The sequence below is a fragment of the Pongo pygmaeus genome, chromosome 1 (assembly GCF_028885625.2).
Source record: "Pongo pygmaeus isolate AG05252 chromosome 1, NHGRI_mPonPyg2-v2.0_pri, whole genome shotgun sequence".
Taxonomy (NCBI): Eukaryota; Metazoa; Chordata; class Mammalia; order Primates; family Hominidae; genus Pongo; species Pongo pygmaeus.
In genome coordinates, this window is record NC_072373.2 from 112,217,937 (window position 1) to 112,242,353 (window position 24,417).

At 36.0% G+C, this 24,417-nt stretch overlaps 1 protein-coding gene across 1 annotated transcript in view; it reads right to left on the reverse strand.

Moving 5' to 3' along the window:
- Positions 1-24,417, reverse strand: part of MAN1A2 (mannosidase alpha class 1A member 2) — a 165,023-nt gene that overhangs the window by 32,812 nt on the left and 107,794 nt on the right. Inside the window, exon 9 of the mRNA XM_054478198.2 lies at positions 2,827-2,942. Within this exon, the coding sequence (XP_054334173.1) occupies positions 2,827-2,942 (116 nt within the window). The remainder of the gene's footprint in view (positions 1-2,826; positions 2,943-24,417) is intronic.

Here is a 24,417-nt window from a genome sequence, read left to right on the forward strand (position 1 = left end):
TGGAAAATTTTATTCTGTATTCTCCGTAATAATAATGTGAGTTTTACAGAATTGGAGTGACTATGTCTTACTCATCACCTGTATTCCAGAAGCCATATAATGTAGTGTGCACTCTATACATGTTTAATTATTAAGTAATTTTATAAATGAATGGTGCTCTTAGATAATTGTATTTGATGTTGGGGAATGAGAAGTGGCTGATAACCAAAATGATAAGAAATTATCTTTGGATTATAAGTTTTTGTCATTGTTTTAACCACAGTACTCTGAAGCACAAAAAGATTAGTTTTTTGAGTATGGGGTGGTATTTTTCATCTTTTTGAACCTCATGATAGTACCATGTTTTCCACATATAAGGTATTCCAAAAACGCCTAAAGATGGTATCCATATGTTTGTCATTTCTGTTCATTATAACCCAAATCTTACCATATTACAATTAAAAGATATCCAAGCATATCCACCTGGACTTACTAGAACTAAAGTAAAAGGCAGTTAGTTAGGGCTTTTTGCCAATAATTTTAAAAGAAAGTAGAAACAAGGGATATGGGTATCTGTAAGGATAGGGGAAGGTAGGATGGGTATGGAATAATTTAATTAAATAGCGCCGAAAGACAAAGTTTAAAAATAATGTATTTCAAATTACACTGAGTCTTAAGTGGTCATTCCTATCTCTTTCATACATTCCATATGTCATTTATTTTACAATATGCTAATAGAATAGTTTTTGAAAATAATTAACACTGCAAAGACTGCATACTTGAGATCATGTCTCAAAGTGAAAGCTGATCAACTGTTATTAAAAAACATTTATTAGGTACCTGTTCTTGATTTAATAAACTAATAAAACTAATAAAAACAGGGAAAAGAAAGCAAGTACAGAAATATTTACAAGATACGTAACATATAGCAGATGATTCATGAAAAATAGTGTGAATTTATAAGGTTAACTTTCAAAACAGTTATCATGCCTTTCAAAGCATGTACAATTAAAAAAAGATGACAAATATAATTTTTTTCCTTTGGAAAAAATTAAGCAAAAGTCAAAATAGTTTTAAAGAAAATTACAAGAAAACAGAAAAAAATTAATTTATTACATGGTATATGATATATCACATGTTCTCAAATATAATAATATTAAATATATTCATGCATTTATCAAATACTATGGAATACTTATTATGTTTCAAGTATCGTGCTAGGTGCTGAGATAATGATAAATAAATTAGTCTCTGCCCTCAAAGGAGGCCACAGTCTAGTGGGAATTACTAACAGCTATTTTCAACAACATGGTTCTAAGAATATTAAATTCTTCCCAGATAATAACCTATCTTGGATCATACAACTTTCTAGGTTTAAATTTTAATAAAAGAGAATAAAGTTCTCCTGCTAAAATGTATATTCTTGGTTGTACCCTTAGTTCAATTTATTATTTAATACAATATCTCAATAAACACTTGTTGAGTACCTATAATGGGCAAAACACTGTGAGCCACATATTAAGTTCAACTCCTGTGCATTTTTTAAAAACAATTGTAACAAATTATGTGCCTAAACAGTAGGGATATAAAATGGATAAGATTCTTGGTTTAATGAAAAAAACAAACCAAACAGAAATTATAACTCTGACAACTAATTACTGACTACATCAGCACAGTGTTGTTATATACAAAATATACAACTTTTAAAAAATAACTAAAATCATTAAGTGGGTTATCAGTTTATAATAGAGCAGGAAGCTAATAACCTGCTAAACACACTTACTTAACACACTTTTGACTTACTTTTCTATTTCACAGTTTTTTCTTAGAAATACTCCATATAAATTCTTCCTAGAATGAATCTTGTTCCAATTATAAACTGTCACAATATCATGGTATGAAGTCATTTAAATATGAAACAATATAATACAGTGGTTAAAAGCACTGGCTCGGCAGCCACACTGTTCAGTTCCACGCCCCATCAATTACCAGCAATGCAACTTTCAGCAAGTTACTTTAACTTCATTGTTCCTTAAGGCCCTCATGTGTAAAATGGTGATAATGATTAAATGATCTCATGTATGTAAGAAGGGTTAGAACAGTGCCTGGCATGTAGAAAATACTATATAAGTGTGTTGTCATTATTTAAGTATTTACCCATAAGGCTCTCAATGTGTAGATTCAAGGGTTCATTTGAAAGAAAAAATGTTTATGAAAATGTATATAAAGTCAGAAGTTTTTCCAGTCTCTGTAAACATTAACTAAAAGTAAATAAAATCAATTTTCATGAACACACTAAAATAAATTCTTATTTTATTTTATTATTGTTGACACGGAGTCTCACTCTGTCACCCAGGCTGGAGTGCAATGATGAGATCTCAGCTCACTGCAACCTCCACCTCCCAGGTTCAAGCGAGTCTACTGCCGCAGCCTCCCAAGTAGCTGGGACTACAGGCATGCACCACCATGCCCAGCTAATTTTTGTATTTTTAGTAGAGATGGGTTTTCACCATGTTGGCCAGGCTGGTCTTGAACTCCCGACCTCAAGTGATCTGCCTACCTCAGCCTCCCAAAGTGCTGAGATTACAGGCGTGAGCCACCGCACCTGGACTACAATAAATTCTTTCTTCAAAAATTTCTTTAAAAATGTCACAAATAAAAGAAGATTTAATATGAGGCTTTTCTACTAAAATAGTAACAAACTCTATAGTGAATGCATATAATAAAATGCTTATATGTATTTACTGAATGTCTATAATAAAATGGTTATAAGATATTCATCTAGTCACTACCAAATACACTGTACATTCAATCTGTTAAGTAGAAAAATGTTCTGGAAATAATCACCTCAATAGCATCATCATACATCTTTCTTGCCTCATGGTCTGTTTTATCTGACATCAACCATGCTTTCAGTAAGTATTCATAAAAACTGTCTCCCAGGCCGCCGACAGATGTATGATCTGTAACAAAGGAGAAAACAGAAGGATAGAGGTAAAAGCAAGGGAAGACAAGACAAATAAAGTAATATTTTCAATTACAATGGCTATGTTAGAGGTCAATAATTTTAAAATTACATTGACAACCCTATTTCCAACATACTTCAAATTTAGTCCCATAAGTAACTGCACATAATCACTTTCCTCTACATGTGTATCCAATTTTCTAGAAAATCTTTTTTCTCTGGATGTGGTGCTTCACATACTTAGTAGTGTTTTCCTTGAATTACAGTTTGTACACTGTCATAGAGCCAACCTTTTCCAGAATTGATAATTACCTTTTATATATTAATAGCTTTAAATAAATAAGTTATGACTAAATATGAAAGCTCAACTTAAATCTGATGTTAAGCAAAAAGAGCTCACTCTTAGACATGTTCCTATACAATGGTTAATGGTAATTCCTAAGCCAAAGATAATAAGTTAAAATACATCTATAAAAAGAAAAAAAGCCCAAGAATTCCTTTATAATATCACCTTGTATAACCTAAGTAGCTGTTGACTTGCTCCCCTTGATTACTATTCATACAAATTTTAGTACACACAGGCATACCTCAGAGATACTGCAAGTTTGTTTCCAGACTACTGCAATGTAGCAGATATTGCAACAAAGTGAGTCACACAAACTTTTTGGTTTCCCAGTAGGTATAAAAGTTGTGTTGACAGCATTATGTTTAAATAAACAATGTTCAAATCTTAATTTTAAAAATACTTTATTGCTAAAAATGCAAATGATCTGAGGCTTTCAGCAAGTCATACTTTTTTGATGGTGGAGGGTCTTGCCTTGATGATGATGGTTGCTGACTGATCAGGGTGGTGGCTGCTGAAGGCTGGGGTGGCTGGGGCAATTTCTTAAAATGAGACAACAATAAAGTCTGCTGTATTGATTGATTCTTCCTGTTTGATTTCTCTGCAAGACAAAAGATCTCTCCGTAGCTTGTGGTGCTGTTTGACAGCATTTTGTCCACAGTAAAAATTCTTTCAAACTTGGAGGTCACTCTCATATCCTGACACTGCTTTACCAACTAAATTTACGTAGTATTCTAAATCCTTATTGTCATTTCGACAATGTTCATAGCTTCTTCACCAGGAGTAGATTCCGTCTCAAGAAACAATTTTCTTTGCTCATCTGTTAAGAAGCAACTCCTCATCCATTCAAGTCTTATCATAAGACTGCAGTAACTCAGTCCTATCTTCAGGCCCGACTTCTAATTCTGGTTCTCTTGCTATTTCCACCACATCTACAGTTACTTCCTCCACCTGAGTTTGAACCCCTCAAAATCACCCATGAGGACTGGAATCAAATTCTTCCAAACTCCTGTTAATGTTGATACTTCGACCTCCTCCCATGAATCACAAATGTTCTTAATGGTATCTACAATAGTGACTCCTTTCCAGAAGGTTTTCCATTTACTTTGCTGAGATCTGTCAGAGGAATCACTATATATGGCAGCTATAGCCTTACAAAATGCAATCCTTAAATAAGACTTGAGATTCTTAATCACTCTTTGACCCATGGGCTGCAGAATGGATGTTGTTAGCAGGCATGAAACCAACATTAATCTCCTTGGGCATCTTCACTGCAGAAAATGGGTGACCAGGTGCATTGTCAATGAGCAGTAATATTTTGAAAGAGATCTTTTTTGCTTAGCAGTTCTCAACAGTGTGCTTAAAATATTCAGTAAACTCTGCCATCAACAGATGTGCTCTCAACTGAACTTTGTTGTTCCATTTACAGACCACACAGGGAGTAGACGTAGCAAAATTCTTAGAGGCCCTAGGATTTTCAGAATGGTAAATGAGCACTGGCTTCAACTTAAAATCAACAGCTGCATTAGCCCCCAACAAGAGTCAGCCTGTCCTTGAAAGCCAAGCATTGACTTCTCTTCATCTATGAGATGGCATCTTCTTCCAGTAGAAACCTGTTCCATCTACATTGAAAATCTGTTGTTTAGTGTAGCCGCCTTCATCAATTAACTTAGTTAGATCTTCTGGAAAAAAAAAAAAAAAAAAAGATCTTCTGGATCACTTGCTGCAGTTTTTCCATCAGCATTTGCTGCTTCACCTGTCACCTTTATGTTTTGGAGGCAGCTTCCTTCTTTAAACCTCATAAACCAACCTCTGTAAGCTTCAAACTCTTCTACAGCTTCCTCACCTCTCAGCATTCACAGAATTGAGGAGAGCTAGAGCCTTGCTCTGGATGAGGCTTTGGCTTCAGGGAATGTTGTAGCTGGTTGTTCTTCTATCCAGACCACTCAGACTTTTCCCATGTCTGCAATATGGCTATTTTGTTTTTTCATTATTCATGTGTTCACTGGCATAGCATTTTTAATTTCCTTCAAGAACTTTTTCTTTCCTTTCACAATCTGCCTAACTGGTGCAAGAGGCTTAGCCTTTGGTCTCTCTTGGCTTTTGACATGCCTTCCTCACTAAGCTTAATTACATTTAGCTTTTGATGTAAAGTGAGAGACATATGACTCTTTTACTTGGAATATTTAGAGGCCATTGAAGGATTAATATTGATGCATACTAGGTGTACACTGTAGGGTTATTAATTGGCTTTATATTAATATTGTTGTCTTTCAAAGAATAGGGAGGCCAAAGGAGAGAGACAGGGAAATGGCTAGTTGGTAGAGCAGTCATAATTTATTAGGTAGACAAACATAATTTATTAAGTTTGTCATTTTCTATGGGTGTTGTTCATGCTGCCCAAAACAAACACAATAATAATATCAAAGATCACTGATTACGGATCACTATAACATACATAATACTAAGGAAAAAATTTGAAATATTGCAAGAATTACCAAAATGTGACCCAGAGACACAAAGCGAACACATGCTGTCAAAAAAATGATGCTGACGGATTTGCTCAGCACAGGGTAATCACAAATCTGCAATTTGCAAACACACACACACACACCAAACCCTGTAATATCTGTGAAGTGCAGTAAAGCAAAGCATATAGCTAAGCATATAAACATATGGGTATGCCTATTATTTGTTTGTACTAGATATATTCTTACTTCATCCCACCTATACTTTTAAACCTATCCAATTTGACACTACAGCTCCCAAGGCAACCACACTCTTTTATCCTTGATTTTCTACAAACCCTGACCTACATCCTTGAACTCTGCTTCAAAACTGACATCCTCCTCCCTGCATTAAAAAAAAAAAAGTACATTTATTATAACCCTCATTCATTCATTCAGTACTATCCCTGGTTTTTAAATTGGTGAGAAAAGACCGATTATTCAGTGATTTATGGCAAAAACTGGCTATCCATTATGGGAAAGAAAAAGCATACTAATATTCATATATTTAGCTCACAAAATACATTTGTGGATGATTAATGATTTAAAAGTAAAATGCAAAAGAATAAGTTTCCAGAACAAATATAAGAACATATCTGGTCTTCCTAAGTAAATGATCTTAAGCGAAATACAAAATGAAGGAGTCATAAAGGAAAAATGGATAGCTTCGTAAGTTAAAGCTAAAAGACAAATAAATCTAAAAGACTAGAAATTGGAGAAGAAATTTGCAACATACATAAGAAGAAAAGGATTACTCTCATAAACGACGACTACCGACAAATAAGGAAAATTAAAATAGGGTACACACAGCAAAAAAAGAAACATCAATTTATAATTAACATAAGAAAGGATGCCCAATTTCACTAGTGATCAGAAAAAGGCAAATTAAAACAGTGAGATTCCATTTTTGTCCATTAGATCAGCGAACATTTTAAAAGACTGATAATATCCAATGTTGGCAAGATTATGGTTCCCAGTTGTTGAAACTGAAGGACAATTTTGCAGAAGCTAACAAAATTTAACCTAGGAATTGTAGTTCTGGAATTATCCTATAACAATATTTGCAGAAATATACAAATATAGATGTAAAAAAAAGTTAATCAGAATTATTTTCATTAGTAAAAAACCAAAGATAACCTGAAATGTTTAGGGAGGAGGCTAAGTTACGATATAAACATACTATGGAGGACTGCACAATCATTAAAGAGAATCAGGGTGAATCTATAATCCGACACTAAAAGATATCTATTATATGCTGTTGAGTGGGCAAAAGGAGCACATTTCAGAATTATCTATATAGTTTGATACTTCTCAAAATGTGTGTTTAAAGAATGTTGGTGTATACATAGAAAAGATTTGATCTCAAACTCCTGGGCTAAGCGATGCTCTAAGGAAGGAGCCCTTCAATTTTAACTTTAGACACTTACAATTATCTAAATACATGTAACTTATATAATTAAAAATCATCTTTTGTTGTAGAAAGTAATAAATGGGGGAAAAGAGCTATCATTCACCTTAAGCAGTATGTCTGCTAATATTCCCATAATTCACTTTTACCTCATCTCAAACGCTATTACTTCTCACTTCTTTTTTTAATTTAATGCTAAGTGTATAATTTTGATGTTTACACATGTATATACCAACAAAGCCACAACCAAGATAAAACTATAGTACATTTCTGGCATCATAAATGTTTTCCTCATGTGCCCTTCACAGTCAATACCCAATGATACCATTTTTTTCTAATTTCTATTATCACCATAAATTTGTTTTGCCAGGTTTTGAACACTATATAAAATGGCCATTTGCAGCCGGGTATGGTGGCTCACGCCTGTAATCCCAGCACTCTGGGAGGCCGAGGTGATCGGATCACTTGAGGTCAGGAGTTCCAGACCAGCCTGGCCAACATGGTGAAACCCCATCTCTACTAAAAATACAAAAATTAGCCAGGCATAGTGGCGCATGCCTGTAATCCCAGCTACTTGGGAGGCTGAGGCATGAGAATACCTTGAACCCAGGAGGCAGAAGTTGCAACACCGCACTCCAGCCTGGGCAATAAAGTGAGACTCTGTCTCAAGAAAAAAAAAAAAAAGCCATTTGCTTTCAACTAAGATTAATGATATTCTTTATTTTCCATCTAAATATCTAAAAGGACACCTCTGCTTTATGAAAGCTTCCTGAATCTCGAACATTAAGTGGCTGGGTATTCCAGAAGTCACTTGGAGGAGTAGAAGACAGAGCAATAATAAGATGTCTTATTCTACATTTCAGATAGAACAAGAAATTCACAATTAAATTTTGAATAGCTTTCCATACTCATCATACTTACATTAATAATTTTATAATGATGGTAATATATGATGGATTTATACAATAGATTATAGTTAGAAGCTAAATTAATTCTAACAAACTGACACATTTTATAATCACAAAAAAACATAAAAGTTAACACATAACTTGTAAAATATTAAAACAATACAGAAACAAATAGAGTAGATAGGGAGAGTCCCTTATACTTAATGGGCATTTGGGATGGGGTAAAGGTTAGTGGTACCTTTTCGGCACATTTTTTGGTAATGAACAAGAGAGCAGTGATTTTACATTTGAAGAGTAACTGTTTTAAAACATGTATATATCAAAACAACTATGACAAAATATTCCCATCAATATTACAACCTCTATTTTGCAGTTATGTCAAAACGTCTTGACTCATTCAGTGACACTACCATCTTATCAGCTGCCCAGTCTTTTCTTAGACATCAACTGCGTAAAATCATGCTGCACTTTAGTTGTCCTTATGTTTTAACTATGACTTTCTTGTATAGCTTTTAGTTTTCTCCAGATTTTCTAACTGGTTTCCTATTGTCTCCCATCACTTTCCCTAATCATTTATTGTATCTAGCCTATCAACCATGTTACTTATACTGAGTCACCCCTCGCTCCTTACTCCGCTAGAGACCTTCCTCCCAATCTGGTCATTTTCTAGGGATACTCCACAGCTGTCATCTTGCCACTTCTCTTTTCTTGCTTTCCAGAGTTATGCCTATTGCTTCTTCAGTCCTAAGTCTTTGTCTACGTAGACCTGTTTTACTGAATCACATTCTGAAATAACTTCCCACAAAAGTGTGTGGGATGCAAACCTTTTCATCTGAAAATGTCATTGCTATGCTCTCTCACTTAATTTTATTTCATATGGGTATCAAATTTAAGGTTGGAAATAATTTTCCCCCAGAGCTTCTTGAAAGTACCATTCCAATACCTTCTAACATCCAGTATAACTGATAAGAAATCTGATGTTATTTTTTAATAGTCTTAATATGTTCCCAATCTTACTTCCTCACACTCAGCTCTCTTCTCCAAGGTTTAGAATCTTCACTTAAACACTGATTAAATTTAGGTGTAGTCTTTTTTTATTTGTTTGTTCTTACAGTCATTGTGCTAGGTACTTTTCAAACTAAAGATCAGTATCTTTCAGCTCTGGGAAAAATCTTTTCTACTATTTCTGTGATATTTTCTGTACTCTACTTTCTCAGTTATCTCCTCTGAAATGCTCATTAATTGGAAATTGAACCTCCTGGACTGAGTTTCTATTATTTTCTCTCAAATTTTAATCTTTTATTCTCCCTGTATATTCCAGGAACTTTATTAAATCAATTTTATCTTTAGTCTCTTCACTGAAGCTTTAATGTCAGCAACCATACTTTTAATCTGAACTCTTTTTTCATTCTCTAATTGCTTCCTTTTCATAGCATCCTATTTTTACTCTATGAATATACCTTCTCCGAGTTATTTGACTAAAATGGAGAATTAAAAATGTTTATAGAATTGTCTGTCTCCTGTGGGATCCCTTTTTTGACTATATTTTTTACTGTGAAATTTAACATGTACACATAAAAGCATATAAAACACAAATGTTCTCCTTATTATAGAGAACACTTGTATAAGCCACAGTCAGAACAATACCTTCCATGTATCCCACAAAATCATAATTCCCACCCACCAAAAAAGTAACCAATATCTTAACTTTTGGGGTAACTACTTTAATTTTTAATACATTTACCATCTGATACCCTCTCCCAATTACTATGAGCTTATTTTGCCTATTGGTATATTTAATATATTAATTAAATGTAACTGTATTCTCACATCCAGCTTCTATAGCTCAAGATTCAACCATGTTGTTATATGTAACTATGTATCATTTATTTGCATTTCTGTATGATATCCCACTGTAGTAGTTAACCATTATTTAATTATCCGTGCTTAAGAATAAAGTTCTGGGTAGCTAGTGTGGGTTTCCTCTACTGAATAGCAGGTGTTCCTCCACTGAGTAGACCTAGTTGTCACTAATTCTATCCCCTGAGTGGGAATACTGACTGGATGCTTTCTATGTAGAATGCTTTGAGGAAGGATGGGCTAACTGGTAGGCTTTGCTTCAGAATCAGGAATGGGTATTGCGGGACTGTGGACCTGGTTAAATTTCACAATGAAGGGAGACTTTATTTTGGGAAACTAACATCCATATTGAAAGCTTTAACTTTCCTCAATGAAATCATGTGATTTTTTAAAAAAGAGGGCTGTATAGTTATTCTAGTGGTAGATACCAGGGATGGAGGTGGAACATAAGGATTTCAGGTAGAGCCCATGTTCCATATAATGACCTTGAATAAATATCTGGTTTTTATTGTACTTTGCATAGATTTGTTTACTGGTATCTATTGTTTATGAACCCAAAATCTCTCTGGGATTCCATCAGTTACCTTTCCTGTAGTCCCTCTGTAGCCATTCCCAGCCACTCTGTGTTCTGCAAATTTGTTGAAATATCTTGTCCATTATTACCTCCCCCTTGCCTTCAAATCTTTTTATTATTATGAGTTTATGCCTATTTATAAATATTTCCCTACTTTCATTTCATTATGGTCTCAAGAAAGATGAATGGCCACAGTGGTGACGTTATAGTTCAATCTTCTTCCATGAAACAGAAGTACTACTATAACCTTATCAAGTTCACTACTTCTTTGATAACTGCAATTAGTTAATACTATACATGTTTAACTTCTTCTTCCTCTGTCTCATAATCTGCTCCCATTGTTTGTCCTATCATGAATAAAAACCAAAGCACATGGAAGCTAAAGGAATCTTGGTTTAATTCCTGTATTTATTTATGGTATGGAACTTGTAAGTTTATAACCACTTTGTTATTCAAGATGATTTTACATAGAAAACCTTTTTAAAATGTGTTGCACAGAAAAACCTTTTAAAAATCATAAAACATTTAACCCTTGAACACAGATTTGAACTGCATGGATCCACTTACACGTGAATTTTTAAAAATAAATACATTGAAATGATCTTTAACATTTGCAACAATGTGGAAAAACACATAGACAAGCCACATGGCCTAGAAATAGAGAAAATAATAAGAAAGAGTTGAGTGTGTCACAAATGAATAACATATGTGTAGATACTAGTCTATTTTACCATTTAGTATCATGAAATATATACAAATCTATTATAAAAAGTTAAAATGTATCAAAACTTACATATACACAGACATACACGGTGCCATTGATAGTCAAGAGAAATGTAAACAAATGTAAAGATGCAGTATTAAATCATAAATGTGTAAGATTTATTGCAGTACATACTTTACTACTGTAATAATTTCACAGACACCTCTTTTTGCTATGCAGTGAACTTAAGTGTTATAAGCATCCACTTAAAACAACTTGTGACACTAATCATCTCCGTGTCTTCAGTAAATTGCATATTGCAGTAAAAAGTGACTTCTCATGGTTCTTGTGTATTTTTCATTGTTTGGCACAGTAGTGTAAACCTTCAAAAACACCATGGGACCCATATGAAGTGCCACCAGCAATCTGAAAGTGCTCCCAAGAAGCAACGAAAAGTCATGATATTACAACAAAAAGTTGGACTGTTTGATTTGTACCATAGATTGAGGTTTGCCACTGTAGTTGCCACCATTTGACACAGACTATTCATCTTGTAAACAGACAACATAAATTTACAACATCAATAAACACAGTACAGTACTGTGTATGTATTTTCTCTTCCTTATGATTTTCCTCATGACATTTTATTTTCTCTGGCTTACTTTAAGAATACAGTATATAATATATATAACATACAAAATATGTACTAGTTGACTATGTTATTGGTAAGACTTCTGGGTCAATGGTAGGCTATTAGTAGTTAACTTCTGGGGCAGTCAAAAGTTATATGTGAAGTTTTGATTACACAAGGGGTTGGTGACTGTAACCCGCCTGTGTTGTTCAAGGGTCAACTGTGGTTATACAATGATTATTTGTCAAGATGCTCTTAAAAGTTGATGCAAAATCCCACCCCATACCTGAAACATATACCAATGATAAAAGACTAAATATTAAAAATATATAGCCACATTCAAAAACAAAATAACATCTGCCGTCAAGAAGAAATACAAAGAAATTCATAGTGTCAAAGGCAGAAGTTTCTATTTCTTGAAAATGAAGTAAACAAAGACATCTACGAGTTTATTTCCCGCAAGGTAGGAAAAGCATTCAAAGCACTCAGTTGTGGTGGAGACTCTGGTTATAAAAAATTATTTTCCTAAACTACAAGGAAGCAGCAGAAACAGCTGCACAGCAAGAACTGGGATAAACTGTTATATATTATGGGAATGTGTAATATCTTCAAGAGAAGAGACAACTGTGATTCCAGTATAAAAAATACTAAGTTCTGAACTGATGAACCTGTGAAAGTAATAATAAAACTAAAAGTAGGGAAGAGTTACTGAGGGGAGTTGTGAGAGAAATACACATGTTATGAAGCTCTGACACAAGACAAGCTTGCAAATGAAAATTCCAGTGCCCATGGGAAAAATTAAAATCATGAAAGAATTGCTAAGAAATTCAACTATACAGAGAATTCACTGTATTTTTAAAAAAGCAAATAATGGAGCAACCTTTCAAAAAGAAGTTTAAAGTTAGTAAGTATATTTTGGTGTCCTAAGGAAACAAAGTAAATCTATAAAGCAAAACTGATAAAAATTACATTGAGAAATTGGCAAATATAAAAGATTTTAATACATCCATTTTAAAACTGATAGATTAAAAAAATCAGATAATGAATCTGAAAAGTCTTACTTAACATTCTAAGAAACACGAATTAAAGAAAATTAACTCTCTAGTAAACTATAAACAACTTCACAGCAGACACTAATTTCATTGGCTTAAGCTTCTTTACATGCCCTACAGTACCTACCTAGCACATTTCTGATAATAATGTAGGCTTATACACAATTATCAGGTAAACAGCTAAATTTCTATTTTATAGTATAAGTAACATTTCAATTATAATAACTTTTAAGGTACTTTTTGTTTTTTTAGAATCAACTAGACCGGGGCTGGGCACAATGGCTCACACCTGTAATCCCAGCACTTTGGGAAGCCGAGACAGGGGGATCACAAGGTCAGCAGATGGAGACCACCCTGGCCAACATGGTGAAACCCTGCCTCTACTAAAATACAAAAAATCTGCTGGGTGTGGTGGTGCACGCCTGTAGTACCAGCCACTAGGGAGGCTGAGGCAGGGGAATCACTCGAACCCAGGAAGTGGAGGTTGCAGTGAGCCAAGATCACACCACTGCACAGCAGCCTGGTGACAGAGTGAGACTTCATCTCAAAAAAAAAAAAAAAAAGAAAAAAAATCAGCTGGACCGTATTTTAAAAAAAAAAATGAATTTTTGAACTCTCACTCTCTTTTTGAGTTTATGAAAACAAATAATGGATTATGGGATAAATACTAATACCTAGCATAATACCAAATACAGTTTCAACAAAAATGTTTGCTGAATGTATATATTAAATAATATCTGAAGTACTAATTCTTTCAAGTTTTAATAAAATTTCCATGTACGCAGTTTTAAACACTTTCCTAATTGCCCAATACTAAAATTGTACTACATTCAATTATTTGCATTAAATATCCATTATGAAGATAATTTTTAAAAACTTATAAAATCTCATTAATGTAGATTATCAGAAAAACGCATAAAAATCTTGATTTAAAGACTCCCTTTTGGAGTTTTTAAATCTTCTGTAAATGTTATCTTTGTGCCTACAGCTTTTAAATTTTCCACATAAAATATTTCAAACCACTCAGTTGACTGTAATAAGAATGTATCTTATAGAAATACTTGAATGTACAATTCCATTCTGCTCCTCTCTCAAGAGTCTGAACTTAAATGTTGCTTCTTTTTCATAATCTACTTGCTCCTTAATGCCCCACATTCTAGCTTCAGCCTACACCCTACTCCTAATATATCAAATACATTTTAAGCATGGGAAGAAAATTATTAGATTGTACAAGAAGTACCAAGGTTGAATTGGTAATGGGTAACATTGAACTGAAGGGCTAAATTAACCAAGGATAATAAGAAATGAAGATTTATGTGTTACTAAAAGAGTGGCAACAGTGGATTGGTATCTCATCAGACTGTCAAGTTTTTGGCACAAGCCAGGAAGACTATGTAGAATGTGGGTGAAATAAGAAATTAAGAGGAGAAAGTGTTAAAGCAAAGATACTGAACTCAATTTTGTACATATGGAGTTTAAAGTACCGCAAAATACTCAGACACAAATATCCTGTACACGTACAGATAGAAGTTTATAAACCAAGAAAGATCAGTAATGAAATACTGATTAACATGGGGGAAAATTTTTTTTTTTTTTTGAGATGGAGTCTCGCTCTGTTGCCCAGGCTGGAGTGCAGTGGTACAATCTCAGCTCACTGCAAGCTCTGCCTCCTGGGTTCATGCCATTCTCCTGCCTCAGCCTCCCAAGTAGCCGGGACTACAGATGCCCGCCACCACGTCCAGCTAATTTTTTGTACTTTTAATAGTGACGGGCTTCACCATGTTAGCCAGGATGGTCTCAATATCCTGACCTCGTGATACACCTGCCTCAGCCTCTCAAAGTGCTGGGATTACAGGCATGAGCCACCGTGCCCGGCCAGAATTTATTTTTAATAGGGCAAAATGGCACACAATCTCTGTTGCATATCCCTCTGCTTTGTTGTTAGAGTTGCTGATAACTATGTTGTTTGTTTAAACAACACTTTAAAAATATAAAAACCACTGGTAGTATTGAAGATGGCTGAACAGGAACAGCTGAGAGCTGCAGCTCCCAGCGTGATCAATGCAGAAGACGGGTGATTTCTGCATTTCCAACTGAGGTACCTGGTTCATCTCACTGGGAGGGCAAGCTGAAGTGGGGCAGGGCGTCGCCTCATCCAGGAAGCGCAAAGGGTCAGGGGATTTCCCTTTCCTAGCCAAGGGAAGCCGTGACAGACTACCTGGAAAAACGGGACATTCCCACCCAAACACTGCACTTTTCCCAAGGCCTTAGCAACCAGCAGAAAAGGAGATTCTCTCCCATGCCTGGCTCGGTGGGTCCCATGCCCTTGGAGCCTTGCTCACTGCTGGCACAGCAGTCTGAGATCGAACTGAGAGGCAGCAACCTGGCTTGGGGAGGGGTGTCTGTCATTTCTGAGGCTTGAGTAGGTAAACAAAGCGCCGAGAAGCTCGAACTAGGCGGAGCCCACTGCAGTGCAACAAGGCCCACTGCCTCTAGACTCCACCTCTGTGGGCAGGGCATAGCTGAACAAAAGGCAGCAGACAACTTTTACAGACTTAAACGTCCCTGTCTGACAGCTCTGAAAAGAGCAGTGGTTCTCCCAGCATGGCATTTGAGCTCTGAGAACAGACAGACTGCCTCCTCAAGTGGGTCCCTGACCCCCATGTAGCCTAATTGGGAGACACCTACCAGTAGGGGCCAACAGACACCTCATATAGATGGGTGCCCCTCTGGGACGAAGCTTCCAGAGGAAGGATTAGGCAGCAATATTTGCTGTTCTGCAATATTTGCTGTTCTGCAGCCTCCACTGGTGATACCCAGGCAAACAGGGTCTGGAGTGGATCTCCAGCAAACTCCAACAGACCTGCAGCTGAGGGACCTGACTGTTAGAAGGAAAACTAACAAACAGAAAGGAATAGCATCAACATGAACAAAAAGGTGATCTACACCAAAACCCCATCTGTAGGTCACCAACATCAAAGACCAAAGGTAGATAAAACCACAAAGGTAGGAAGAAACCAGAGCAGAAAAGCTGAAAGTTCTAAAAATCAGAGCACTTCTCCTCCAAAGGATCGCAGCTCCTCACCAGCAACAGGAAAAAGCTGGACGGACAATTACTTTGGCAAGTTGACAGAAGTGGCTTCAGAAGGTTGTTAATAACAAACTTCTCCGAGCTAAAGGAGGATATTCAAACCCACTGTAAGAAAGCCAAAAACCTTGAAAAAAGATTAGACAAATGGCTGACTGGAATAAACAGTGTACAGAAGACCCTAAATAACATGATGGAGCTGAAAACCACGGCATGAGAACGTTGTCATGCATGGATAAGCTTCAATAGCCGATTTGATCAAGTGGAAGAAAGGATATCAGTGATTGAAGATGAAATTAATGAAATAAAGCAAGAAGACAAGGTTAGAGAAAAAAGAGTGAAAAGAAATTAACAAAGCCTCCAACAAATACGGGACTATGTAAAAAGAGCAAATCTACGTTTGATTAGTGTACCTGAAAGTGATGGGGAGGATGGAACCAAGTTTGAAAACACTCTTCAGGATATTATCCAGGAGAACTTCCCCAACTTAGCAAGGCAGGCCAACATTCAAATTCAAGAAATATAGAGAACACCACAAAGATACTCCTCAAAAAGAGCAACCCCAAGACACATTATTGTCACACTCACCAAGGTTGAAATGAAGGAAAAAATGTTAAGGGCAGCCAAAGAGAAAGGTCGAGTTACCCACAAAGGGAAGCCCATCAGACCAACAGAAGATCTCTCAGCAGAAACCCTACAAGCCAGAAGAGAGTGGGGGCCAATATTCAACATTCTTAAAGAAAAGAATTTTCAATCCCGAATTTCATATCCAGCCAAACTAAGCTTCGTAAGTGAAGGAGAAATAAAATACTTTACAGACAAGCAAATGCTCAGAGATTTTGTCACCACCAGGACTGTCTTAAAAGAGCTCCTGAAGGAAGCACTAAGCATGGAAAGAAACAACCAGTACCAGCCACTGCAAAAACATGCCAAATTGTAAAGACCATCGATGCTAGGAAGAAACTGCATCAATTAACGGGCAAAATAACCAGCTAACATCATAATGACAGGATCATATTGACACATAACAATATTAACCTTAAATGTAAATGGGCTAAATGCCCCAATTAAAAGACATAGACTGGCAAATCGGATAAAGAGTCAAGACCCATCAGTGTGCTGTATTCAGGAGACCCATTTCATGTGCAGAGACATACATAGGCTCAAATTAAAGGGATGGAGGCAGATCTACCAAGTAAATGGAAAGCAAAAAAAGCAATGGTTGCAATCCTAGTCTCTGATAAAACAGACTTTAAACCAACAAAGATCAAAAGAGACAAAGAAGGCCATTACATAATGGAAAAGGGATCAATTCAACAAGAAGAGCTAACTATTCTAAATATATATGCACCCCATACAGGAGCACCCAGATTCATAAAGCAAGTCCTTAGAGACCTACAAAGAGACTTAGACTCCCACACAATAATGGGAGACTTTTAACACCCCACTGTCAATATTACACAGATCAATGAGACAGAAGGTTAACCAGGATATCCAGGACTTGAACTCAGCTCTGCACCAAGCAGAACTAATAGACATCTACAGAAATCTCCACCCCAAATCAACAGAATATACAGTCTTCTCAGCACTACATCACACTTATTCCAAAATTGACCACATAATTGGAAGTAAAGCACTCCTCAGCAAATGTAAAAGAACAGAAATCACAACAAACTGTCTCTCAGATCACAGTGCAATCAAATTAGAACTCAGGATTAAGAAACTCACTCAAAACCGCACAACTACATGGAAACTGAACAACCTGCTCCTGAATGACTAATGGGTAAATAACAAAATGCAGGCAGAAATAAAGATGTTCTTTGAAACCAATGAGAAAAAAGACACAATGTACCAGAATCTTTGGGACACATTTAAAGCAGTGTGTACAGGGAAATTTATAGCACTAAATGCCCACAAAAGAAAGCAGGAAAGATCTAAAATTGACACCCTAATATCACAATTAAAAGAACTAGAGAAGCAACAGCAAACAAATTCAAAAGCTAGCAAAAGGCAAGAAATAACTAAGATCAGAGCAGAACTGAAAGACTTAGAGACACAAAACCCCCTTCAAAAAATCAATGAATTCAGGAGCTGGTTGTTTGAAAAGATCAACAAAATAGATAGACCGCTAGCAAGACTAATAAAGAAGAAAAGAGAGAAGAATCAAATAGAAGCAATAAAAAATGATAAAGGGGATATCACCACCAATCCCACAGAAATACAAACTACCATCAGAGAATATTATAAACACCTCTATGCAAATAAACTAGAAAATCTAGAAGAAACTGATAAATTCCTGGACACATGCACCCTCCCAAGACTAAACCAGGAAGAAGCTGAATCTCTGAATAGACCAATAACATGCTCTGAAATTCAGGCAATAATTAATAGTCTACCAACCAAAAAAAGTCCAGGACCAGATGGATTCACAGCTGAATTCTACCAGAGGTACAAAGAGGAGCTGGTATCATTCCTCCTGAAACTATTCCAAACTATAGAAAAAGAGGGAATCCTCCGTAACTCATTTTATGAGGCCAACATCATCCCAATACCAAAGCCTGACAAAGACACAATAAAAAAAGAGAATTTTAGACCAATATCCCTGATGAACATTGATGCAAAAATCCTCAATAAAATACTGGCAAGCCGAATGCAGCAGCACATCAAAAAGTTTATCCATCACGATCAAACTGGCTTCATCCCTGGGATGCAAGGCTGGTTCAACATATGCAAATCAATAAATGTAATCCATCACATAAACAGAACCAATGACAAAAACCACATGATTACCTCAATAGATGCAGAAAAGGCCTTCGACAAAATTCAACAGTCCTTCATGCTAAAAACTCTCAATAAACTAGGTATTGATGGAACACATCTCAAAATAATAAGAGGTATTTATGACAAACCCACAGCCAATAGCATACTGAATGGGCAAAAACTGGAAGCATTTCCTTTGAAAACTGGCACAAGACAAGGATGCCCTCTCTCACCACTCCTATTCAACACAGTGTTGGAAGTTCTGGCCAGGGCAATCAGGCAAGAGAAAGAAATAAAGGGGATTCAATTAGGAAATGAAGTCAAATTGTCCCTGTTTGCAGATGACATGATTGTATGTTTAGAAAACCCCATCGTCTCAGCCCAAAATCTCCTTAAGCTGATAAGCAACTTCAGGAAAGTCTCAGGATACAAAATCAATGTGCAAAAACCACAAGCATTTCTGTACACCACTAACAGACAAATAGAGACCCAAATCATGAGTGAACTCCCATTCGCAATTGCTACAAAGAGAATAAAATACCTAAGAATCCAACTTACAAGGGATGTGAAGGACCTCTTCAAGGAGAACTACAAACCACTGTTCAACTAAATAAAAGAGGACACAAACAAATGGAAGAATATTCCATGCTCATTGATAGGAAGAATCAATATCATGAAAATGGCCATATTGCCCAAAGTAATTTATAGATTCAATGCCATCCCCATCAAGCTACCAATGACTTTCTTCGCAGAAATGGAAAAAACTACTTTAAAGTTCATATGGAACCAAAAATGAGCCCACATTGCCAAGACAATCCTAAGCAAAAAGAACAAAGCTGGAGACATCACGCTACCTGACTTCAAACTATACTATAAGGCTTACAGTAACCAAAACAGCATGGTATTGGTACCAGAACAGATATATAGACCAATGGAACAGAAAGAGGCCTCAGAAATAACACCACACATCTACAACCATCTGACCTTTCACAAACCTGACAAAAACAAGAAATGGGGAAAGGATTCCCTATTTAATAAATGGTGCTGGGAAAACTGGCTAGCCATATGTAGAAAGCTAAAACTGGATGCCTTCCTTACATCTTATACAAAAATTAATTCAAGATAGATTAAAGATTTAAACCTAAGACCTAAAACCATAAAAACCCTAGAAGAAAACCTAGGCAATACCATTCAGGATATAGGCATGGGAAGGACTTCATGACTAAAACACCAAAAGCAATGGCAACAAAAGCCAAAATAGACAAATGGGATCTAATTAAACTAAAGAAGTTCTGCATGGCAAAAGAAACTACCATCAGAGTGAACAGGCAACTTACAGAATGAGAGAAAAGTTTTGCAATCTACCCATCTGACAAATGGCTAATATTCAGAATCTACAAATAACTGAAACAAATTTACAAGAAAAAAAACAACCCCATCAAAAAGTGGGCAAAGGATATGAACAGACACTTTTCAAAACAGTCTTCTTTTGAGACATATATATATATATATGTCTATACATGCAGCCAACAGACACGTGAGAAAATGCTCATCATCACTGGTCATCAGAGAAATGCAAATCAAAACCACAATGAGATACACTCACGCCAGTTAGGATGGCAATCATTAAGAAGTCAGGAAACAACAGATGCTGCAGAGGATGTGGATAAATAGGAACACTTTTACACTGTTGGTGGGAGTGTAAATTAGTTCAACCATTGTGGAAGACAGTGTCACGATTCCTCAATGATCTAGAACTAGAATTACCAGTTGACCCAGCAATCCCATTACTGGGTATATACCCAAAGGATTATAAATCATGCTACTGTAAAGACATATGATGAGTTGTAAATGATGAGTTGATGGGTAGAGCAAACCAACATGTCACATGTATACCTATGTATCAAACCTGCACGTGTGCACATGTACCCTAGAACATACATATATACCATTCTAAGCTAGTGGGCCATATAAAAACAGGCCACAGGCTGGTCTCCCATAGTTTGCTAATTGCTGATTTGGATGTCACCAATATATAGGGCAAATTTTGTCATCCTGTAAAAAGAGATGAGGTTGGTGAGGCAAAATGGAAAGGGTTAGAAGAAAAATTCCTAGGAATATCAACATTTAAGAAGCTGTGTAAAGAATACGAAACAAATTTCCATCCTTTGAAACTGGACTGGTCTTGCATTTTGCTTTGTTTAACTGAATCTGGTAAAACGTAACAGTGTGCCAGTTTCAATCCTAAGCCTCAAGAGGCCTTGCATGCTCCACTTCCTTTTGTGGAACTGTCACTACTATGTAAAAAGCATGGTATCTCCTGATAGATGATGAGACCACATGAAGCAGAGCTGAGTCCTCCCCAGTGGGGCCAAGCTAGCCTTCAGCCAACTTGCCATCTACCTGCAGACACATGAACAAATCCAGATAAGATAAGCAAAGCCCAAGCCAGATCAGCACAATCACTCAGGCAACCTGTTGATTCCAGAGAAATAAAAAATTGTTTTAAGCTACTAAATTTTAGAGGTGTTTGTTATACAGCAGTACCTAATACATTGTCCTTTTTTTGGACTAGTCTATAGGACAGTAAGAGGTCAAATTATTTTTAGTGAAGTGGTGGGGAGCAGAGCCCAGAATGCAATGTATTGAGAAGTGAACAGAAGGCAAACAAGAAAAATAGACTATTCCTTTTTTTTTTTTTAAATAGGCTTTACCAAGACATGAAGAAGAGGTACAGAATATTTGCCAGAAGGAATCTATGGCATTGAAAAACAGTTGAAGTAGAGAGAGGGACCTACTGGCTATGAGAAAGGAACCAAGAAGTTTAATATAGCATAAGTAAATGCAAACACCAAAAAAGAAAAAGTTCAAGAGTTGAGAGAAGATAGGATCCAGAGCACAGGTCAATGGATAAATACTGGGCAGAACAGTGGATGCTGGATTCTCTGAGACTGGAGAAACAGAAGATCAAGTGGGCAAATAAATGAGTTTATAGGTAAAGAGATTTCTTGCAGAAGGATCTTTTCTTTCACCTTGACTTAGGTCATCTGGGTGGGGTTGAGGGAAAGGTGTAGGTAACAAACCACTAGAAACTCCTAGAGGAAGTGTTCTAAAAATTAAAGCAAAAAATCTAGGAGAATAGAATGGAGTGTGCAAAAAGCAATAATGAACAGAGGGATTAACTCTTTGAACCTCAAGTTCATGATAAGGCTAGGCAATGGGGTAGTGAAAGTACACAAGTTTTCATGTTGTTCAGAGGGAAGATACAGTAATGATTAAGTCTAGATGTTGTTACAAAAAATATAAACAAGATGTAAGTTAAAATTCAAGGGCAACTGTTAGAAAAAGATGGAAATATACATATATGCAAATACTCAAATGAGTAAAAAAATGAGGCAGCATGGGGCAGGATATTTTAAGAATGCCCAGTAAATAGGAGGAAAAATAACATAATAGGAATTGACTTTTTTTAAAAAAAGTGCTTCTGGCTAAAATAGAGTAATGGGTACTTAAGCTTAGCCTGAAACCTAAAACAACCAAAAACTTTGGACAAAATACATGAAACACTGGTTTTCAAGACAATGAACATCAGACAACAGAGGACAGTAATCACTAAATGATGGAAAACAAACAAGGTGAGTCCCATTATTGCCTGTAAATTACTGCATCAAGAAAATTTTCAGGCAAAGGCACACAGAGAAAAAATTAAGGCACAGACTATGGACTCTCTAAGTTTCAGAAATAAGGCTGTGTCTGGAAAGACTGAGGGAACTACAGTTTATAGGACAGTATAAAAGAGAGAACAGATGTGCACAGAAAGAGAACCCCAGAGATCTGCAAAGGATCTCCCTTGAGTATTCAGCAGAGTACTGAGCAACACTTGCATGTGAAGAAACTAACTAAGACAATGGCAAGAACCACATGAAAGGACTGGTGGGAACACTGCCTGGTGCTTACAAAGAGCCTACTGGTAACAGTGGATGTTCATACCAGCCAGACAAGAAAAATTCATAATTCACAGGACATTTAGTAGAGTACTCAGGAAGATCTTGCCTCACTGAACAATGCACCAGATTCACCTAAAAAATCCTAAAAGCAAAACAAGAAACACGTCAAATTATTTCCAAGTAACTTAACTGTATCCCTAAACAAAGTTCAAGAAGATTTCTAGGGATAAAAAAATATCCAGCACCTAGAATCTAGTCAAAAATTACCAGGCATGCAGAGGCAAAAAAATAATGCACAATAAGAATAAGGATTCAATCAAAATCAATCCCAAACTGATCAATTGATCAAACTGACCCAAAGCTCAACATCACTGATCATTAGAGAAATGCAAATCAAAACCACAATGAAAAACCATCTCACACCAGTCAGAATGATTATTAAAAAGTCAAAAAATAAAAAATACTGGTGAGGTTACAGAGAAAAAGGGATGCTTTTATACTGGTGGTGGGAGTGTAAATTATTTCAACCATTGTGGAAGACAGTGTGGTGATTCCTTGAAGATCTAGGGGCAGAAATACCATTTGACCCAGTAATCCCCATTACTGGATATATACCCAAAGGAATATAAATCATTCTATTATGAAGACACATGCAAGCTTATGTTCACTGCAGCACTATTCACAATAGCAAAGACATGGAATCAACCTAAGTGCCCATTAATAATACACTGCATAAAGAAAATGTGGTACATACACATCATGGAATACTATTCAGCCATAAAAAGGAACAAGATCATGTCCTTTGCAGGGACATGGATGGAGCTGGAAGCCATTAGCCTCAGCAAACTAATACAGGAACAGAAAACCAAACACCGTATGTTCTCACTTATAAGTGAGTGCAGAATGATGAGAACACATGGATACATGGGGGGATAACACACACTGGGGCCTGTTGGGAGGTATAGGGGGAAGGAGAGCATCAGGCAGAATACCTCATGGATGCTGGGCTTAATACCTAGGTGATGGGTTGATCTGTGCAGCAACCTACCATGGCACACATTTAGCTATGTAACAAGCACATCCTGCACATGTAGCCCAGAATTTAAAATAAAAGTTGAAGAAGAAAAAAAAGAAAGAAAGCAAATGCAAAGGACCTAGAGAGCAAAAATGACTATTGAGAAAGAACAAATTTGGAAGGCTAACACTATTTGACTTCACTTATAATAAATCTACACTAATCAAAACAGGATGGTATACACTGTGTTGATTGTGTAGATTTAATGACAAACAGAATAGAGTCTAAAAATAAACATACACTTAAATGTACAACTGATTCTTAACAAAGCTGCAAAGGCAATGCAGTGAAAAAAGGAAAGCCTTTTCAACCAATGATGCTGAAATAATAGAATATTTATATGTAAAAAAAAAATAAACTTTGATCCCTATAGAAAAATCAACTCAAAATGTCTCACAGATATAAATACAAAACCTGAATCTATAAACTTTTAGAAGAAAACATAGGAAGAAATCTTTGAGTGCTTGGGTTAGGCGTGTTTGAGTTAGGCAAAGATTTCTTAGATATGACATAAAATATAATTCATAAAGAGCAAATTGGAAAAATGGACTTCCTAATTAGAATCTTCTGCTTTTCAACACTATTAAGAGAATTAAAAGACTGGGTGAAAACACCTT